Raw genomic sequence first — 21,148 nt, forward strand, 5'->3', positions numbered from 1 at the left:
ATTGCAATCAAGTGCAGATAAGATCTTGACAATTGGATTTCAGGCGATTTAGTATAAATGTTAACTCAGCAAGACTGAGGGAAAGAAGCACCCAACAGCAAGCAGATCTCATAGCTCTGAGGGATGAGTTTTATCCCATTAGCTGGACAGTCACAAGATTCTCACCCTATTTAGTTGCTTCGTACCACTGCAGATGAGAAGTTTATTAGCTGCTGGTCTCTAAGAAACTGAGCCTGAGGAGATGGGCCAGTTTCTTCACCTGTGAATGTAGGGGCCAGGAGTAGGAGAAACCAGAGAAATCAGACTTAAGTCAATCTCTTATGGTTGGACATCTAAATTGTTTGTATTTTTTCACTCTTGTAAACAACCCTATGCTAAACATTCTTATGACCAAATCTTTTGTTTCCTTAGAATAAATTTCTAGACATATGAATACTGGGTCTGCAGCTCTTACTAGAACCTCTTTCTTCAGATTGGAATTTCATCAGTTGGTCTCTGAATTTCTTTTGCAGAGACAAACAAAACACCCCGGATTTAGACTCTGCCAGGATGGATCGTCTCCCAAATGCCTTTTGTACTTAAAACTTAGGTAATTGTGATTGATTGTCCTATTGAACAGTGTTGATTGGTTGCATCAGCAGGATCTTTCCCATCCTCTCCATCGTGTGCCTGCCGTGGGGTTTGGGAGAGAGATGACTGATATCCTCTCCAGCTCTTGGGGAGGACTTTTTATTGGGCATAATTCCATACCCCTTACCTGTGACTGATTTCAGGTAGGCTCATGATAGGGGTTGGTCTAATTACAGCAAAACTCAGGACTTCAGCCTTGTGATTGGTGAAGAGGTGTTCTCTCTCTGAATGCAGATGCATGTAGATCCAGTTGTTGTTGATAGCTTTCCAGTGACCACGTGGGGAGCCAGACTTATGATGATGTACGCCCTGAGCTTGGTCCCTGATGACTCCAGGTTCCTGGATCTAGCCTGACCTGAAGTTGGCCCTACTTCTGGACTTGTAATTTACATGGGCCAATACATTCTAGTTATTACTTCTGCCACTTTAAGTTGGGAATTTTTGTTACCTAATAAATGCAACCATGGTAGGGCAAGAGATTCTGACACCAATTTTCTACATTTATCTCTTTCCAGCAAATTCGGTCAATTTCTTATTTTGTATGTTTCACCTATTTTATGACTTCAAAATAGACCTCTCACAATAACAGCCTCTCACATGGCCTAGATTAGTCACATCCCACATAGTTCCATCTCCCATTCTTGTATACAGTGACTCCCACATCTTTGCTCAGGCCCTGACTTTTCCCTTTCAAACCTGCCATTCCAGGTGCCTGTTGGTCATCACAGATTTGCACACCACACCTCCACCTGAACATAGTCCTCACTCAACTCCTTTCCTCTGGTCTGCTTTCCCTCCCTTCCCCTTCATACTTCCTCATTACCTCTGCTCTGATCCAGCAACAACCATTTCTCTGTTCCCTGAGTCTGCATACCCAAATATCCCAAACTTAGTCTTGACTATTCCCTTGCTTTCATTCCCTCAGTCTAATCAATAATCAGTTCTTAGTGTTCTACTTCAGAAACGTCTGGAATTGTGCCTCCCCCATCCCCACCTAACTAGTCTTCCTGCCCATCTTTACACCTGCAGTCATCACCCCTGTCACATGAGTTCAGGTCCTGAATAACCAATGAACCAGTGTGATGCAACCAACAACTCCCCCCCCCCCCCCAGTAAATCTGTTGACAGCTGCCTGGCCCTTCAAAAGCCAATCCTATACCATTTCTATCTCCTGCCCTTGCCTCCTTAAAAAGCACCTGGGTATTCTTCCCTTTTCCTCTTGATTCTGTACCACAGAAGCCTAAGTAAACCAATTTGCCAAAGCAATGTTTTCCTTAGAGAACGGGGAAGGCAAAGAAGAGGAGTAAAGCCCAAAATATCCTTTATGGGTCAGTGGGAAAAGAAAAGGCTGGAAACACTGTGTTAGTGGCTACTTTGTCCTATGGCTACTTTGGATAATTTACAGTGTCCCCCAGTCCCACCAGTATACATGAGGTGCTACGGCCACACAAAATCATCTGCTGTTTCCTGGCCACATCTGGAACTCCACTGCTACGCTGGTTCCTGGGCTGTAATACCTTCTGGGAAATTCTCCTCTGTGAATGCACTACTCTCCTCTGTCTGGTAGCACTGAGTGTATACCCCTATTAGTCCTTCTCGTGTTATATGAGGGTTCATAATCAGGGTAAGTTTCAAGAAAATGGGCATTCAATTTCCGTAAGAATGTTAGGTGGATGGATGTTGCCTACCCCCTATCCCCCTCCACCCCAGCATCCAGATTATCCATTACTGCCACCCCAGAACATTAAATAATGCCTAAAAATGCATTTTATGAATAATAAAGGCAAGTCCATTCTCACCTTAGAAATGTTGCCTCTGAAACAGTCAACAAAACCAGAAGACAACCGACAGAATGGGAGAAGATATTTGCAAATGACATATCAGATAAAGGGCTAGTATCCAAGACTTATAAAGAATTTGTCAAACTCAACACTCAAAAAACAAGAGATGGGCAGAAGACACGAACAGACATTTCTGCAAAGAAGACATCCAAATGGCCAGCAGACACATGAAAAAGTTCTCAACATCACTTGGCATCAGGGAAATACAAAACCTCAATGAGATACCACCTCACACCAGTCAGAATGGCTTAAATTAACAAGTCAGGAAATGACAGATGATGGCGAGGATGTGGAGAAAGGGGAACCCTCCTATTCTGTTGGTGGGGATGCAAGCTGGTGCAGCCACTCTGGAAAACAGTATGGAGGTTCCTCAAAAAGTTGAAAATAGAGATACCCTACAACCCAGCAGTTGCACTATTGGGTATTTACCTCAAAGATGACAAAGGTAGTGATCCGAAGGGGCATGTGCACCCCAATGTTGATAGCAGCAATGTCCACAGTAGCCAAACTATGGAAAGAGCCTAGATGTCCATCGACAGATGAATGGATACAGAAGATGTGGTATATATATACAATGGAATATTACGCAGCAATCAAAAATTGAAATCTTGCCATTTGCAATGACGTGGATGGAACTAGAGGGTATTATGCTAAGGGAAATAAGTCAGAGAAAGACAATTATCATATGACCTCGCTGATATGTGGAATTTGAGAACCAAGGCAGAGGCTCATGGGGGTTAGAGAGGGAAAAATGAAATGGGATGAAACCAGAGGAGGAGACAAACCATAGAGACTCTTAATCTCAGGAAACAAACTGAGGGTTGCTAGAGTGGAGGGGGGTGGGAGGGATGGGGTGGCTGGGTGATGGACATTGGGGAGGGTATGTGCTATGGTGAGTGCTGTGAATTGTGTAAGACTGATGAATCACAGACCTGTACCCCTGAAACAATAATACAACAAAATAATAAAAGAAAAATGTTGCCTCTGGAAGAATTTGGGGGTCATGCTAAATTGCAGCAAAAGCAAGGGGAAAAGCCTATCTCTTGAGAGGGAAGCAGGGTAGGCATCAGGTAAGAACAGGGCCACAAAACAGTGCCTCGAGTATTTGCTGCTGAATCAATGAATCTACCTCTGACACCTACTTCCCAGGGGCTAGATCCAGATAGAGGGCAAGAAGATGGGGCTTGTTAAACTTGAAGATTCTACCACTTTCTCCTTTGAATAAGTGAAAGGTAGATGGTTTTCTACCATAGATTTTAAGTTCAAGAATCACAGGATGATATGGTCACATTCTCTTAACCGGGGTCATAACTTATGTCAACTTTTGAACATGCTAACATTTAAATTTGTCCTGCATAAAGCAGCATCTTATTGTTGACCAAGCTGAACTATAAGCCTTTTAGGGCAGAGCCCATGCTCTGCGCATTTGTGTAGCCCAGATTCTTTCAGATTCTTTCTCCTGGTAGATCCTCAGACAGCTGTAGGATAAATCCTGGATGAGCCCACAGCCCTCATTTATTGCGGTGGGGCTACTACCACCAATAAGTTGAGGCTTAATGGGATAATCAAGGTATTTGCCTACTCAGAGTTTTGGGGGCAGGGCCCTCCCACCTTGGCTGCAAACTGGACTCGCCTAGAGAGTTAATAAATACTCGCTCGCATTCCTTATCAATTCTCTTTTAATTGATCTGGGGTGCTGCCTGGGCAGGGGAGGGGTTTAAAAAATAAATCTCTCCAGGTGCTTCTACTGAGCAACTGGGACTGTTAACTACCCGTTTAGAGGCTGTCAAGGGAGACTCCAGCCGATCAGAACCTAGTGTTTGCGTCCCTTTTCCTCGAAGTCTCTGAGGCCTCACCCCCAAACCTATGCCCGCCCACTGACCCCCTAGCAGCGAATTTCCCGGAAAACGTACGAGGCCGGCGGGCGCGCGTACACACGTGGGACCACGCCTTACCTGCGGGCGGGAGTGCGGCCTCGGGAACGCCCGGCGCGCCCCCGCCCGGCGCGCCCCCGCCCGGCGCGCCTCCTGGTCCTCTCGCGAGGAAGTCCGGGCGCCGGAAGTGCCTGCAGCGCGCGGCGGCGGGCCGGCGGGGCGGCGCGGGCGCGCGACCCGTGGAGGGAGGGAGAGGCCTCCGGGACCGCGTAGGCCGCGGAGAGGGGTCTCCCAGGTACCGCCGGGGTCGGAGCGCTCGGGGGAGGGCCGGGGGCGGGGCGGCCGCGGGAGGCCCCAGCCGGCCTCTGACTGGGGTGTCATTGCAGGGCCGCCCCCATGTTGCGTTTTCCGACCTGTTTTCCGTCCTTCCGGGTGGTGGGAGAGAAGCAGCTGCCGCAGGAGATCATTTTCCTGGTCTGGTCACCCAAGCGGGATCTCATCGCTTTGGCCAACACGGCGGGCGAGGTGAGTGAGCCCGACCCGACAGCGAGCGCGTTGCAGCCTGGCCCAGCCTCAGTTTCCCCTTTTGTGGACTCGCTGGGCCGCATGTGGACCCCGCCCCCTTCCTTTCCAAGCAGCTGTAAACCTTAGGTGGAAGTAGAAGGGAGCATATACGGGGAGGATCATTTATGTGCCCATTTCCCGTATTTCATGGCGAAAACAACAGTTTTCACACAGCATAGTCGCACAGCCCTGCTTTCCCCGAGTCTCTTTTAGTCATTTGTTAAATGGGCTTTTTAAGAGCCCATAATGTGTCAGTCATCAACTAGAAATAGTAGATCCACAGACCCAGCCCTGAATTCGCTTACGGTTTCGTAACAGGAGGAGGATGAGTTACTGTCATACCGGAGCTGCGAACGTGCATGCATGTAGCTGCCGCAGAGGATAGGTTAAAAAATCCAGAATCCCTTGTCCAGGTTTCCTACTGTGGACCGGATCGCCACCTCCTATTAAAAATACCTTTACATTTAGGAAGGGAGTGCTGCTTCCCTGGGGTCCTGACGGAGTGTACATGAGTGTTGTCACTTAGCGTTTCTAGTGCGTATCACACTAGGCTTCTATACCCGCTGCTTCTGCCTTCCTCCTGAGAGGCCTGGTTACCTGGCAGCCATTGTGTGAGGAAACCTTCGGCTCTGCATCTTTCCTCCTCTGGCCTTTGGGCAGGTTTCCTGAGAGTTACCTGGCCAGGTGAGAGTTGTGTTGTGTGCAGACCGGCGTGGCCACCAGGTGGTAAGGAATACTTAGCAGCCTGCAAAGCTGCCTCACTCTGTTGACTACTAATAGCTTCTCATCAGGCCTTGATGGCTCCTTTCTCAAGGCCCTCCGTGATGTCTTCTGGTCTCCTTTGCCACTGCGCCGTGGAACTCTTCGTGCTCTAGAGAGGAGAGCCAGAGCAGCAGGCCAGAAGGGAGAGGATGGGGCGTCGGTGCGACTAGATGTGTGGATGTAATAGTGGGCACTTGTTTCCACTTCCTCAGTGAAGAAGAGAGAGTGCTGTCCAGGAGTGAGGATGGAGGAGAAAATATTGGAAGTTTGAGGGGAAAGGCGGGGTATGAAAAGCTGACAAGGCAGGCGGACTAGGGACACTTAATAAGATTGCTGGTCAGTGGTAAGAGCCACGGAGGTTAGTGGTCTTGTAGTTTGAGGGAATCTAGTGAGCACGGTTGTGTCTGCTGTTCTGTTCGACTGGGTGGGTGTAGGCATGGTTGGGTTTCACCAGGGTTGTTGTTTTGCGAATGTGACATAGCAAGAAAGATGCAAGGGAGTTAAAGTTACATGTCAGAGGGGCGATGGTAATGATGATCCTCGGATTAAGTATGGAAGTGGGGGCATGTGTGAGTGAGGGACAATGAGTAGGTGGGATCAGTGGGTTGTAGGACTTGGTGAGGTTGAAGAATTGAAGTTGGGTATTAGTAGGGATGAACTAGAAGGATAGAGACAGTGATGGAAGGTGGGAGGTTTGAGACATTATGGCAGCACTTGTAACTGTAGGGACAAGGTCAAGGGCATGACCCCAGGAGTGACTGAGGTGAGTAGAAGACATGACCATTGGAAGAAAGGTAGTTGAGCACTGAAAAGCCAGGACATCGTAGCTCTTGAAATCACCAAAAATGGGGATGAATAGTGTTGGAAAGCATGAGTGAGTCACACAGGAGTCCAGATCTTCCAGGAATGAGGGGGATGGCCTAGGGGTCTTTAGGGAACTGCAGTTAAGAGGGCTAGTGGGTAGTATGGTGTGATTGCATATGATTCAGAGTTAGAGGATTTTAGAGAAGAAAAGTCATCCAGAAATGGCATCGGGAATCAAGGAGGAAACCACCTTCATCTCCTGGCCCAGTAGAATGGGGAACATGGGATGCAGCACGGCTATTACCTGAGAATCCTGCTGGAAAGCGGTGTCCTTGGGTGAGAAACACATTTCAGAGAAGAGAAGGGAGATATGGGCATCTTTTTTTTTTTCCCCCAGTAATTTTTTTATTGTTATGTTAATCACCATACATTACATCATTAGTTTTAGATGGATATGGGCATCTTGATGATACCTGGTTGTGAATTTCAGAGGGCACAGAGGAAAGGTTTTGGAAATAAGGGATGGCAGAGACAGGCTCGGAGAAGAGCACTGTGTTTAGGGAATGAAGGATTCCCTGTGGGGGCCAATGTACCAGGAGTGAAGAGTGCTGTGAGCTAAAGGTGGGAGAGGTGAAGCTGTGAGTGTGGGGACCTGAGGTGTGGGAGGGTCTGCAGGGATGCATGCAGTTCCTTATTTTCAGTGGTTGTGTAGAGGATGGAGTAGGGGCAGCCTTATTTCTGAGTCAGAAGGAGCTCTGGGGCACATCTTGACCCTAGGAATTTTCCCATGTGGAGGTGGAAATTTAGAATGGCTAAGTGACTTGCCCAAGACCTATGGCCAGTAAGCAACACAGCTGAAATTCCATCCCAAGGTGTCTGATTCCAAGTTTGGTGTTATTTGACTATTACAGCTACTTTTCTGCTTTTTATGTTCCTTATTTCTTTTTCTGTCATGATCTTCTTAGACAACCTTATTTCTTTCTAAAAGATAAGTCTCTTATTGACGTAGAAGATAGGAAAATATATAGAGTACAGGGTTAAATTAGGTCTTGTTTCACCCATCGCTTTGAATATACCTTCAGTTCATTCAGACCTTGTTGTCTTCTAATTTCTTCTGATAGCTAAATATTATGCTTGAGATTATATTTAAAGATTTATAGTGAGGATCTAGGTTTATTTCAGTTTTGGAAATGGATTTTTAATTTTTTGCCATGTATCTGTTTTGTCTTAGGTTTTACTTCACCGACTTGCAAGTTTTCATCGAGTTTGGAGTTTTCCACCAAATGAAAATACAGGAAAGGAAGTGACCTGTCTGGCTTGGAGACCAGATGGCAAACGTAATGATAGGATTCTTTGAAGATACATTATTATTATTATTATTATTAACAAAAAAAGTATTTTGTAAAGAAAGCTTATTTCCTGAAAGAATTTATTGTTCTTATTATATTCTTATTGTATACTAAATATCAGCTTGGGAGCTTTGCTTTTTGGAAGCTTTGAAGTGTTTTCATAGAGTTGAGATTAATTTTACTATGTTGTTTCTTGGCTGAGATCTCTCTCAAATGAAATTTGACTTCTTGGCAAAGGTAATGCTAGAATAAAATCTGTGGAATGTACAAAATACTTAGGCTTTGCTCTTGGCGCTGTCTTGTCCCGCACTGATGGCCCACATTCCATCTACCATTCACTAGTCCGTCGAGTACCACTGTGGTCTTTTCTCCCCAAAATGTATGTTAACATTAAATGTGTAGCTCATAAATATTCTCTTGGCACGAATGCTTGTTTCACCTGAAGGACTATCAGCTCTGACCCCATTCCTTCCTCTTTCTCCGCGTGCCCTTTATTTTGTAGCTTCTTACGCTTCCACCTGTTGTTTTTGCAATGACAGTCGTGATTTGAGCTGCTGTACCCAGAGTCAATACAGTAAAATGCTATAAATTATACAGCTTAAAGTTCATCTGTTATCATTGGTGCTTTAAGGAAAAAAACTGAATCATTTTTGTAAAATGATATGTATTCCTTATTGCTTAATTTTTTTCTGGTAAATATAAATGAGTCTGTAAAAACACCCGGAAAGCCTGTTCAGCTCTCGTTTTATCTTTTAATAAAAAAACAAAAAAAGGGTATGTGTAAAATTAGAGGACTGTTATAAGTAACATCATGAGATCTTGCACTATTCATCCAAAAACACCAGAATCTCAAAAATAAATCATGAAAGTCTGTGTGTGTTGAAATGTATATAAGTAGATGAATTTTTTATCATTAAAAAAATATGCCTTGTGTTTTTGGACAGTGAAATAAGGTTTTTTAGGTAAGGATTATTTCAAGATTGCTTTAAATTGTTTGAAAAAGAGGAGATGTGGGTTGCCTCACATCTTGCAAAATTGTGTGTCTTGGTATACCATGAAATGCATAGCCCTCTACTTAGAAATTCTTAATTTGATGTGTTAGGAAGATGTTAGTGACCTGTGTGGAGAAACTATACTAGATAATTCAGCCACAGTGAAAGAAACAAGACTCATCAGCATTTGATGGTCTCGTTTCCCATTAAGGGTTAGGAACAAAAGGGAATACTGAACTTTCTAAGAACTAAGCAGATGGAATCACTTCTCACCGTTAGGCACGTTCACAAGACCAGCATATCTTGGTGATAGGATATTATTGTTTGTCTGTTGAGACCTGTTCTGTATCTTCTGCTTGGAAGCAGGGCTCCAGTCCAGAGGCTTTGATGTGTAAGATGTGTAAGACGTTAAGTGCAGTACACGAGAAAGTAGTCGGTCACTCATGAGAGTTTGAGCCTTTGAAAATAAGCTTAGATGACAGCATAACATGTAAAGATAGCTTTCCATTTTTAAAAATATTATTTAAAGGAAGGATTTTTAGGTTAAATAATTTCTATGATGATGATGCATTTAAAATAGTAAAACTGGGCAAGAAGTGAAATAGCCATTTCGTTTTCTTGACTGTTACAGTAAGTTGTCCTCATCGTCTCTTCTTGTTTCAGTTTTGGCCTTTGCTCTTGCGGACACCAAGAAAATCGTTTTGTGCGATGTAGAGAAACCTGAAAGCTTGCACTCCTTCTCTGTGGAGGCCCCAGTGTCTTGTATGCATTGGATGGAAGTGACTGCAGAAAGCAGGTAGAGGAAGGATTGGAAGGACGACTCCAGCAGCCGCCGTGGGACAGCTGTGCGCCTGCCGGGATTAAAACGGACACTTGGGAGGATCTGAGTGTTGAGCATGGGCACGCTGCATTTAACTTTGGGTTTTCAGTTTATATGCCTGAAGGGCTAAGATTTTTCTTTGTTATTTTTAGTAGTTAATATCAGTGCTTTATACTTTCTTCTTTCTTTCTTTTTTTAACTTAAATTCTAGGTAGTTAACAGTGCAGTATTTGTTTCTGGAGTAGAATTCAGTGATTCATCACTTACATACAACACCCAGTGCTCATCACAAGTGGCCTCCTTCATGTCTATCACCTATTAACCCATCCTCCACCCACCTCCCTCCATCAGCCCTCAGTTTGTTCTCTGTCATTGAGTCTTTTATGGCTTGGTTCCCTCTCTCCTTTTTTTCTTCCCCCCCTTCCCGTGTGTTCATGTTTTCTTCCTTAATTCCACGTATGAGTGAAATTCTATGGGTAGTGATTTGTACTTTCAAGTAATAGAAATTAAAATTACTGATTAGCAAATTGAGGTTCTTTGTTCCTTTTTGCCACCCATTTCTTTCGGAGCTTGGGCGTTTTTTTGCATCTTCGTAAATATCCTCGGAGTACAAAAAGTGCTAAGTTGAGCATTCTGGGGTTTTTTGTTTTGTTTTGTTTTGTTTGTTTAAAGATTTTATTTGAGAAAGAGAGAGAGGGAGCATGAGCAGAGGGAGGGGCTGAGGGAGATGGAGAAGCAGACTCCCCGCTGAGCAGGGAGCCCAATGTGGGGCTCCATCCCAGGACCCTGGGATCATGACCTGAGCTGAAGGCAGATGCTTAACTGACTGAGCCACCCAGGTGCTCCTCAGTGCTTTGTTTTGATGTTGAATGAGTTCTTTCTGTGTCTGTGGTCTTGATAGTTTCCTGGTCTCATGAAAATAACTTTGCCTTAGTCTACATTCAAGTCATATACCAGGTTTGCAGTCAAGATGGCCTAAAGAATAAATGGGTTTACCTAATACTGAAAATAAAATTTTTTTTTTTTTTTTAGGAAATGTGATAATTTTCTTACCAATAGTCTTTCCTTTCTTTCTTTCTTTTTTTTAAAAAATATTTTATTTATTTATTTGACAGAGAGAGACACACAGCGAGACAGGGAACACAAGCAGGGGGAGTGGGAGAGGGAGAAGCAGGCTTCCCACCGAGCGGGGAGCCCGATGCAGGGCTTGATCCCAGGATCCTGGGATCATGACCTGAGCTGAAGGCAGACGCTTAACGACTGAGCCACCCGGGCACCCCAGTTTTTCCTTTCTAATAAACTTTTAAGTTAATTTCAAATTAACTAAAGGGGGAGTCTATAAAAAATTGAATAATAAGGATCTCACCTGGTGTTTGAAATTCACTATAGATAAAACATTTATCTATAATTAATGCATCATCAAATAATCCAGGGTTGCAAATGGTCATGTGAATTTATCAATGCTTAGAGGAGCAGAGTATACCATGTCATTTCTATCCCATTCAAGGTACCTGCTAAGTGTATCCCTAACATACTTTCTACTAATAGTTTAGAAATATAATGTGGAGATTCCAGGATCTCTCAGGACACCAAGTTTGTGTTAAAGTGGGAAAAAAACGTGTGCCAAGTCACCTTTTCACTCATTTATTACCACGCTTATTTGGAGGTAAAATTGAGAAAAGGGAATAAGCAAGACTATTTCAAAATGCATGGTGTCGTCTTAGATACTTGCTGGATTGTCAAATCCCCAAATGTATATAAGCCGTAGAACCCACAGTTAAATGAGATAATTACTGCAGTGTTCTTTAAAACCCATTCACCCTTGGTACTCATATATGTTTAGATGGTTCTTAGATGAGAGTTAAAAAAAATCATAAATTCTTGGGATGCCTGTGTGGCTCAGTCGGTTAAGCATCTGCCTTCAGCTCAGGTCATGATGCTGGGTTCCAGGGATCAAGCCCCATGTTGGGCTTCTTGCTCAGCGAGGAGTCTGTTTTTCCCTTTTCCTCTGCCCCTCCTCCTGCTCATGCTCTCTCTCTCTCTCTTGCTTGCTCTCTCTCAAATAAATAAAATCTTTAAAAAAAAAAAATCCTAAATTCTTAGTATCTAATACTGAATACATAGAGAAAATTATTTATTAATATTTATTCCTCTAAGTGTAAAGTGGCTGGGTTTTTTCCCCCCAGAAACAAGGCCCCTTGTAAATGAAGAATTTCCTATTTTTTTGTTTGTTGTTTGTGATTATTACAATGACTGTTTTATAATAGTAAAGTAGGTGTGGCATCTGTTTACTTGGTAATGTATATAATATGTAAAACTGGGCAGTTTTTAAAAAAAGTACTTTTTAATGGAAAGACAAGTAAAATCTTTGGTGTTTTAGTAATGCTTCTTCTTGGCTTTTCTTTTCAGTGTTCTAACATCCTTTTATAATGCTGAGGATGAATCAAATCTTCTCTTACCTAAACTGCCTACCCTGCCAAAAAAGTAAGTATCAGAGTTTAATTTCATTGGAATCCATCTTGCAGATTTCTCTTTCCTTTGACGCTGTGATGATTTTCTCATGTGTTTTTAAAAACATATTTCTATTGCTTTTTACACTAGTCTCTGTTTTTCTCTAGTTACAGCAACACCTCAAAAATTTTTAGGTAAGATATACCTTTTTTGTTTTCAGGTAAAATAATCTTTTATTAGTTGAAAGATGTTGAAAGGTAACCCAATTATTTTTATATTTTAGTGAAGAAAATTCTGATGAAATTATTAAGCTTTTGGGAGACGTCAGGTAAAGTTTGTAAATATCTTAAATAACAAGTCTAATTTCTTAAAGTTGGTGTTTGATATTTGAGACAAGAGTTCAGAGTTTCAAGGGCAGTTCCTTTATGTGTCATGTTATTTCCCTGCTGACAAACACCACTGAACAATATACAGACATTAGTGTCTATTATTTACTTGTTTTTATTGTATGGTCTTTGATTGTGTCAAGTTCAATAATACTATAATGTACCTTTGTTTATTTTAATAAGTAAAGGAGGATAGATGTTACTAGCGTTTCTAAAATCAAAATTAAATATTTCAAGTTTTTAAAGCCCTTTTAATACATTTAGCATCAGAGCCGTGAAACAACTAGCGGCACTTTCTATTAGGTGGAAAAAGGATTGTGTTGTTATTGACAGTATATAAATACAGTAGTTGTTAAAATACTATAGCCTTATTTTACTATAAACCGATGTTTTTTAGGCTAGGGCAAATTTATGTTCCTTTGAGAAAAGGAAGAAGCCCAGTGTGATTGAATATTGAGTATTGGTGAATTTGTTTGGGGTTTCAGTTTCCCCACAGGGAAGCCTTAGCATGCAGATTATCTGAGAGCAAGAACAACTTATATCTTGGTTTAAGAACTCGGTCTTCTCTGATGTCCTCAGCTTGTTACATTCCTTTTAATTAGGCTTAATATTCTTGTCCTCGGAGGAAGCTCTGGATTTATCGAGCTTTATGCGTATGGAATGTTCAAAATTGCTCGAGTCACGGGGGTAAGTTTTCCTTTAAAATTTTCCACGTCATTTCTCTTAGAATATACCACCTAGAATATACCAGCTAACTGATTTATGGAAAAAAATTAAAACACTAGGGTATTTTTCTCAGTTTCAGTTATTGGAGTTACTCATTTTTAAATGTTAAGAGGATAATTTTATTACTAAGATAAAATAGTGGTGATAGGGTATCTATGAAGATCAGGTACTATTAGTGGAATTAATCAAGTTTTTCTTAAGAAAAAGATTGACATGATACACTTGATTATGATTCAATGGTTTTCTAGTCTGTAGTCAGGGCTAGAGCTACAGTTTGTGACTGGAACATGATGAACATCATGAGGAGCGATCTTCTACTTAGGACCAGATCTGTGCTGGTTGCTAAGTCTCGGTCTTCTCCACAGCTTTTCCGTCCTATTCTTGCCATTTCTGAGGGGAAGAGGATATATTGTAGGCTCTCCAGCACTTGATTTGGGACCCCCGATGGAGGGGTGTGTGTCCATGAGGGGTGTGGACTGGGGGGACACACACCTTCCCTCCTGCACATGCGTGGAAGGCGTCAGGCGTGTGTGTTTCTGCTTTAGAGAGTTCCATCAGTTTCTGTTGCCTGTATTATAAGCAGGTGCAGACTAGCAATAATACTAAATGGACCAAGGGATTTGACTCTCTTACAGATCGTTGGTACTTGTCTTGCATTGTGTTTATCCAGTGATTTGAAATCATTGTCAGTGGTCACAGAGGTTTCTGCTGGCGGTGCTTCGGAGGTCTCATACTTCCAGGTAAGTGTGGAAACCTGGTAGCAGCAGACAGTAAATTCATTTTTTAAAGGTGTTATTAAAACAAAGCAAGGAAAAAAAAAAACCAACTTGGAGCTTCTAAATCTCATATATAGAATCTTACTCTAGTGAACACTTCATTATTCCCAGGGCCCAGTATAGTTTTCATAAAAACAGTGTTTTGATAGTTTATTAATGACCGTGTTAATTGGTTGCTATACCAGTTTATCTTTGTACCAAGTATTCTTTTTTTTAAGATTTACTTATGTATTTGAGAGAGACAGTGTGAGCAAGGGGAGGGGGAGAGGGAGATGGAGTGAGAATCCCAAGCAGATTCTGTGCTGAGCGCAGAGCCTGTCATGGGGCTCCATCTCACCACCCATGAGATCATGAGGGGTTGGACGCTTAACTAAGCCACCCAGGCACCCCTCTATCAGGTGTGTTCTTAGGGCTCTGATCCTAAAAATAATAAAAGCTAATACTTATCATTTGTTTAATATGTGCCAAGTACTGAGTGATTCAGTATAATTCATTTGAATCCTCACAGCAACCTAATAGGTAGGTCCTATTATTATCTCTATTTTATAGATAAGTAGAAACTGCAGAACTTGCTCGGTATCACTCATATGGAAGTGATGCTGGGCAGGGTGGCTCCAGAGTCAGTGCTCTTCACCAACACATTGCCTCTTGTGTAAGGTGATCAATTAACGTTGGGAAAAACTGGGGTGCCTGGGTGGCTCAGTCGTTAAGCATCTGCCTTCGGCTCAGGTCACGATCCCAGGGTCCTGGGATCGAGCCCCGCATCGGGCTCCCTGCTCAGCGGGAGGCTTGCTTCTCCCTCTCCCTCTGCCTGCCTGTCTGCCTACTTATGATTTCTCTCTCTCTGTCAAATAAGTAAATAAAATCTTAAAAAAAAAAAAAGTTGGAAAACACCTTTTGTACTGTATGCTGTGTATATTGTAGGTTGTGGAAACTGTGTGGGCTCCAATAGAGTATTTAGATTGTAGCCTTGCCTTTAGGAAAGTCTTCCCTAGATTTTTTTTTTTTTTAAGATTTTATTTTTAAGTAATCTCTACACCTAACATAGGGCTCAAACTCACAACCCCAAGATCAAGAGTTGCACTCCACCAGCTGAGCCAGCTAGGCGCCCCTTCCCTAGATTTTCATGCCAAATAACCCAGCTACTTAGCTTAAGGATGCGCAAATTCTCAAACAAAAGTAGAACAAAAAGATGCAGGATGCACTGTGTCTGATGCTTTCCAGTATTCATTGTTGTATTCAGAGCATCAGGGAACTCTTGACGTCCTGATTCCCCAGAATAGTTGGTCATATTTACTCTTCATCTTAAGGTTCCGTGAAAATATGATTTCTAGGATTGCATTTGATGCTGTAATAAAATGATTCACTATTTCTTTGAAGTTTGTAATGGGTATTTTTTTTAAATAACAGCTTTATTAAGATAATTCTTACACTGTTGTAATGGATATTTAGCTTGTGTTTATCAGTAGCTTATAGTTCTTTAAAAACTTTTTATGTATATTTGTAATCATTTCTTAAATTTCTCATAATAGTGTTACAAAATAGATTATTATATTTATCTAGCTATGGAGATGGCATTGCTAACCTAGAGAGGGGTGACCTGTGCACACTTAAACATGGCAGATTAGAAAATCCTAAAGTTCTGTTCTTTTAGTCTCCAAAGTATTAGGCTCAAAGGTAGCAGAATTCAGACATAGTCTTTCTGATACATACTTAGACCTTGACTCTTCTAAATTGTAGGATTTTTTTCTTTTTTTAGCTGGGACTGATTTATCTTTAAAAGAAGTGTGTGTGATTGTAACTCACTTTATTTTGATTTTATAGCTTGAAACCAATCTATTGTACTCTTTCTTACCTGAAGTAACTCGGATGGCTAGAAAGTTTACTCACATTTCAGCACTTTTACAGGTATTTATTTGTAACTTGTTTTATGTGAATATTTACTCTTAAGTTTCTAACAGTCTATAAATAAAACACTTGCAAATTTTATTCTGTAAAGCTGTCTGTGGTATAAAGTGTCTATTCTGATAATCTTATAATGTCCGTTAACAAGAAAAAGGAATTTAATTGAAAATCTATTCCCACCAGAAAAGAAAAAAGTAGTTTAAATCTTTTAAAAATAATCCCCTAAGTGAAATAACATTTTGGAATTTGAAAAAGCTTGCTGCAAATCAAGCCTTATGGGAAACAGCCATCATATCAGTTCACACTTGTACATAAACACCCAACCCAAATTAGCCATGGTTCTGTAGGTCAGTGTCTTAGTCAGTCCACAGTTTGGGCTGGGCCAGCTAGAAGGTTCTGCTGATCCGGGCCAGCTTCAGCTCATCGCAGCCTGGCCCGGTCGTGCGTCAGTGGCCAGCTGGCTGGTCTGAGTCTCTCTTAGCCATGGTGGCTCCCCGTGTGCCATCTCCCAGTAGGCTAGCGCGGGCTCGTTCCTGAAGTGGCGGCCACAGCAGGGGTGTCAGGACTGCAAGGGGGAACGTGCAGAGTCTTTGGAGGCCTTGGACTCGGTGTCCCTTCTGCTGTGTGTCGGTCACGGCAAGACTCAAGGCCAGCCCAGATTCAGGGACTAGGGAGATGGAGTCTGCTTCTGGATAGAGGAGCTACAAAGAACTGTGGCTGTTCTTTTTCAGTCTGCCACAGTCCCTGGCTTACTTGATGTCAAAGATTTCTGCACATCGGTGTCTTTTTAAGGATTCTGTTTGAAAATTGAATAGCTGACTCAACCAGCATTTTGACAGTTCGTGTACATGAAACATACATATAAAAAGCTGGAGGATGTCTGTTTTACCAGATAAAAACTTAATTTCCGAATGTTTGATAGTTAAGTGGTTATCAAGCATTAGCTGTGGTCTTCTCTTTCACAGGGTGAGTTAAAAATGATTGAAAGTAAATTCTGGATTTCTTTGAGATAGTTGGCAGGAAGAAGCATATATTACTTAGCAAATTGATTTATGTAGTTTCTTTTTTTTTTTTTTTTTTTACTATTCTGATAGCTATTTTTTTTCCCTTCTTGTTAATAGTATATAAATTTGTCACTAACGTGTATGTGTGAAGCCTGGGAAGAAATACTGATGCAGATGGATTCTCGTCTCACCAAGTTTGTACAGGTAATGTTTGTGAGGTTTCCCCTGGAAGGAGTGGAAGTGGGCACGCTGTCCTCATTGACTTTCCGAGCTACCTGATGGATACTGGTCGGGTTTGTAAAAGGTGAAGGTCAAGCTTTCAGATGGCTTGGTCTGATCGCACACTGTTTCCCCAGAGAGGCAGGGCTCTCCTCGCATCAGGACAACCTAGGTGGGTCTGTGAAGTGGAGCAGGTGGGGCGTGGAGAGTCAGGACGGGTGTTGGAAGAGCTGACTGTCTACTCTCCATGAACCGATGGTCAGATAATCAATTTAAATAAGGATTTGAAGGAAGCTTAAGGAAAAGGAAGGGAGTCATGCTCCTATAGTTTTAATTTTGAATTATACATGGTTATAATTTTAAAAATATATATCATGATGTTATCCATTTTGTCTAGGAGAAGAGCACAACCACGTCTGTGCAAGATGAATTCATGCACTTGCTGTTATGGGGGAAAGCAAGGTAGTAAACTCATATTAGGTGCTCTTGCTTTTTCTTCTTTTTTACAGTAGTTTTTTATTTTGAAAGGAATTCATATTCATTGTAAAAAAAATAGAAAATTCTGGTACATAATAAAAAATAGTATTTATTTTTCTAGATTTTCTATGCATTTTTTGTAAATGTAATCATTTTCTATGTCTATAATACATATATGTTTTACTAAATGTGTAAAAAAATTTCTAGTTTTTTATGGTCCCGTCAGTCTTTTCCTTTATGGTATCTGCCTTAGCATTATTCTTAAAAAGACCTTTCCCATCTTAAGAGTATTCAAAAGATTGTGTTTTCTTCTAGAGTTTTTTTATAGTTTATGTTTTATTCCATCTACATGTTCCAGATGTGATGTATTTGGTTATATGCTATGGAAGACTAACTTCTTTTTTTCTGAAGGTTTAGATAATTGCCCAGCATAATTTATTGGGTATTACACTTTCTCCTTACGGATTTAAAATGCCATTTTAGCATTCAGTACATCTTAAATACACTTCAGTCTGTTTCTGGACTTTATTTTTCCTGTTTTCTGTCCCTTTTTGAATACAACAAAGTCTTAATTTTTGTTGGGCTATTTCTTTTTGTTTATTTTGCTTAAAAATGTTGTTTTTACTTTTAAAAGTTTTAAGTGCTGCATTCACATTTTGAATAGAGAAGACTAAAAATACTTTCTTTTTCATTGTAGTGCTGAACTTCAGACCCTCTTAATGAACCAGTTAACAGTAAAGGTGCAGCTAAAATATCTTTGTCTTTAAATGGCTTATGTGCACATTCTTGATTTTTTTTAGAGCAGCATGCAATATCTTACTTATATGCTAAATATATTTTTTTCTCTTACTTAGGGCTTAAAGAAGCTTGGCCAGTCTATAGAGTCATCATATTCTAGTATACAAAAATTGGTTATAAGTCACTTACAGAGGTATGAAGGTGATGTTGAATCTTTGGTATTGTGTCTACATGTACTACATGTGTCGGTGTTCTTCATCAGCTGGCATTCTCTCTTTTTTTTAGCCTTTTCTAGCTAAAATTGTTGCATTGGCACTTGAGGGGAATCTTGGAGTGTCCAAGATATAAAGAGTCAATAATGGTAAATCTTGAAATAATTTTCAAACATCTGTTCACCGGGTTAGGCTCTCTGTCTGGGCTTTTTTTCCCAGCCAGACAACCATGAGGTATATTTTGAAAAGGCATATACCTTTTTTTGTTTTTTTTAAGATTTTATTTATTTGTCAGAGAGAGAGAGAGCGCACAAGCAGGGGAGCGGCAGGGAGAGGGAGAAGCAGGCTCCCTGCTGAGCAAGGAGCCCAATGTGGGACTCGATCTCAGGACCCTGAGATCATGACCTGAGCCCAAAGCAGATGCTTAACCGACTGAGCCACCCGGGCATCCCCATATACCCTTTTTTGAGCAGAGAAATTATATTTATCATTTTACAGTGTACAAAGCATGTTACGTGTTTTTGCATTTAACACTTTGGCAAGGTGTTGATTATGATTATCCTCCTTTTACACAAGAAGAAACTGAAACCCATACTGGCCTGAAGTTACTAAGTGTCATTGCCAGACTCTGTCTCCGATCTTCAGGTCTCATGCTATTTCTATCCACAGCTCCCTCAGTGAAGCAGTTTGCATGTGGCTGCTCGGAGTTTGACTTAAATTTTGATAAATCCCTTTATGCTGAGTTCCCTAGCCCTTACTACATCACCTCAGCCTTGGGTCACTGCAGTGCCCTTTGGCCTGGTTTCCAGTCCACAAATATATATGTGCCCCTCAAATGTATTCCCCACAGCAGATCTGATCATGTTACTCTTAAAAACTTCCAGGGCCTTCCTATTGCTCTCAGGAACAAGACCTTTGCATAGCCTTTAACACATCTGCCTCTGCTTCATGTGCACTGGTGGGCTTACCAGACTTGACATTTTTTTCATCCTACTCAGGGCTTTTGTGCATCCGTCTTGCCTTCTGGAACACTCCCACCTTGCTCTTTACTTGAACCCCTTAGCTAAAATCTCACTTGTTCCAAGAGGCCTTCCCCAATTCCCCGGATTAGGTCAGGTTATTGAATTACACCTGCACTCGTGTGCATTTCCTTCTAGGCATTTATGATAGTTGGAATGATACACTGTCTGATGTGGTTATGAGTGTCCTCCCCCACGATGAGACTGTCAGTGCCGTAAGGATCCTTTCGCTTTGTTCACTGTTGTGTCTGCAGTATGTAGCACAGTGCTGACTTAAAGCTAGAGCTTAATACATGTTTGTTGAATGCTAAATACATAGCTTTTGGGTGAATAAGATGACCATATGACTGTCTTCAAAGTGCCAGGGCTAACTGTAGAACATAATGTGATCTTGTAAGATTAAATCTTACGGTCATGTATTCATCTCAGTTGTCCGGATGGCCAAATGGTTCTGTTACGGCTTTTAGAGAAAATTTTGAGAAATGATCATTTCTCATAGAAAGAAAATTGAAGTTACTTTCATTTTTTATTTCTGAAAATTTGGAAATATTTAGGTGAGGAAGTAGCTGTCTGCCATCTTGATGCTGGTAATGATAGTAACTTACTTCTGCTCTGTTTTGATAGTGGCTCCGAGTCTTTATTATACCATTTGAGTGAACTGAAAGGAATGGCTTCGTGGAAGCAAAAATATGAACCTCTTGGACTAGATGCTGCAGGAATTGAAGGTAGTAATTTAATTTTTCAATAGAATACATTAAACACACTTTACTTACTAGAAAAATGATGTTTATTTATTTCTCTTCAGATGCTATTACCGCTGTGGGTTCTTTCATACTCAAGGCAAATGAACTTCTTCAGTAAGTATTGGGGATACCTGGAATCATTGACCTGAGAATATTTTATTCTTATAAGCAAGAACCCAGCAAATTGTCATGATTTTCTTAAAATGGGTTTTATATGCTTTTATCAAAGTTATTACCTTTACGTGATTCAAACAAGCCAATAACATAGCCGTCTCATCAGTTAAAGCGGTATTACACTCTCCCCCACCGCCCCCATCCTCACTCCAGTCCCCTCTCCAGGGGGAATCCTTTTAACTCCTGTAACTGTTTCTGTTTGTAGTTCTTCTGCAGCTTACCTCCATACTTCTAAGTTGTATAACTGTACTGCATTTCTTTTATTTATCCAGTTTTAGAAATTCTTCTTCTCTGTGTTTGTTTTTCCTAGACTTTGTTTTCTTCTTTCTGCCTTTATCACATCCTTAGATTCTCCCCCTGTCTGCAGGGCAGGATCATGCCCTGGGGTCCCCTCAGTCCCTGATGGCTCCTCCTCTGGCCTCCTCCCCGCCCCCCCAGCAGCCCTCAGGCAGGCACTTGGGTGCTTTTTCTTAGGTCCGGACTTCATGATCTCCTTTGCTTCATGCTTCCTTTAATCACTTTGTTGGGAAACATCCTCCAGTAACTTATTCAGGAAGTAGCTACGAGACGATAAACTGTGTGTCTTTTCTCCTACTTTCACACTTTATTGATGGTGTCCAATGGGTATAGGATGATGAAGGGGAAATCATTTTCTCAGAGAAGTTTGAAAGTATTGCTTCAT

General features: G+C 41.5%; 1 protein-coding gene across 3 annotated transcripts in view; it reads left to right on the forward strand.

Moving 5' to 3' along the window:
- The first annotated feature begins 4,534 nt into the window (after positions 1 to 4,534).
- Positions 4,535 to 21,148, forward strand: part of ANAPC4 (anaphase promoting complex subunit 4) — a 37,868-nt gene continuing 21,254 nt past the window's right edge. For 2 of the 3 annotated variants that reach the window (XM_032400119.1, XM_032400120.1), the window contains exons 1-16: positions 4,535 to 4,640; positions 4,732 to 4,870; positions 7,707 to 7,812; positions 9,480 to 9,612; positions 12,046 to 12,120; positions 12,255 to 12,281; positions 12,371 to 12,415; positions 13,076 to 13,160; positions 13,835 to 13,939; positions 15,800 to 15,883; positions 17,002 to 17,088; positions 17,501 to 17,565; positions 18,278 to 18,320; positions 18,435 to 18,511; positions 20,174 to 20,274; positions 20,355 to 20,406. In XM_032400119.1, coding sequence (XP_032256010.1) covers positions 4,742 to 4,870; positions 7,707 to 7,812; positions 9,480 to 9,612; positions 12,046 to 12,120; positions 12,255 to 12,281; positions 12,371 to 12,415; positions 13,076 to 13,160; positions 13,835 to 13,939; positions 15,800 to 15,883; positions 17,002 to 17,088; positions 17,501 to 17,565; positions 18,278 to 18,320; positions 18,435 to 18,511; positions 20,174 to 20,274; positions 20,355 to 20,406 — 1,214 coding nt within the window. In that variant the 5' untranslated portion in view covers positions 4,535 to 4,640; positions 4,732 to 4,741. Of the gene's footprint in view, positions 4,641 to 4,731; positions 4,871 to 7,706; positions 7,813 to 9,479; positions 9,613 to 11,706; positions 12,121 to 12,254; positions 12,282 to 12,370; positions 12,416 to 13,075; positions 13,161 to 13,834; positions 13,940 to 15,799; positions 15,884 to 17,001; positions 17,089 to 17,500; positions 17,566 to 18,277; positions 18,321 to 18,434; positions 18,512 to 20,173; positions 20,275 to 20,354; positions 20,407 to 21,148 lie in introns of those variants that run through there. The other variant, XM_032400121.1, reaches the window with a different exon arrangement.

The sequence above is a fragment of the Phoca vitulina genome, unplaced genomic scaffold, assembly GCF_004348235.1.
Source record: "Phoca vitulina isolate PV1807 unplaced genomic scaffold, GSC_HSeal_1.0 scaffold3, whole genome shotgun sequence".
Lineage (NCBI taxonomy): Eukaryota > Metazoa > Chordata > Mammalia > Carnivora > Phocidae > Phoca > Phoca vitulina.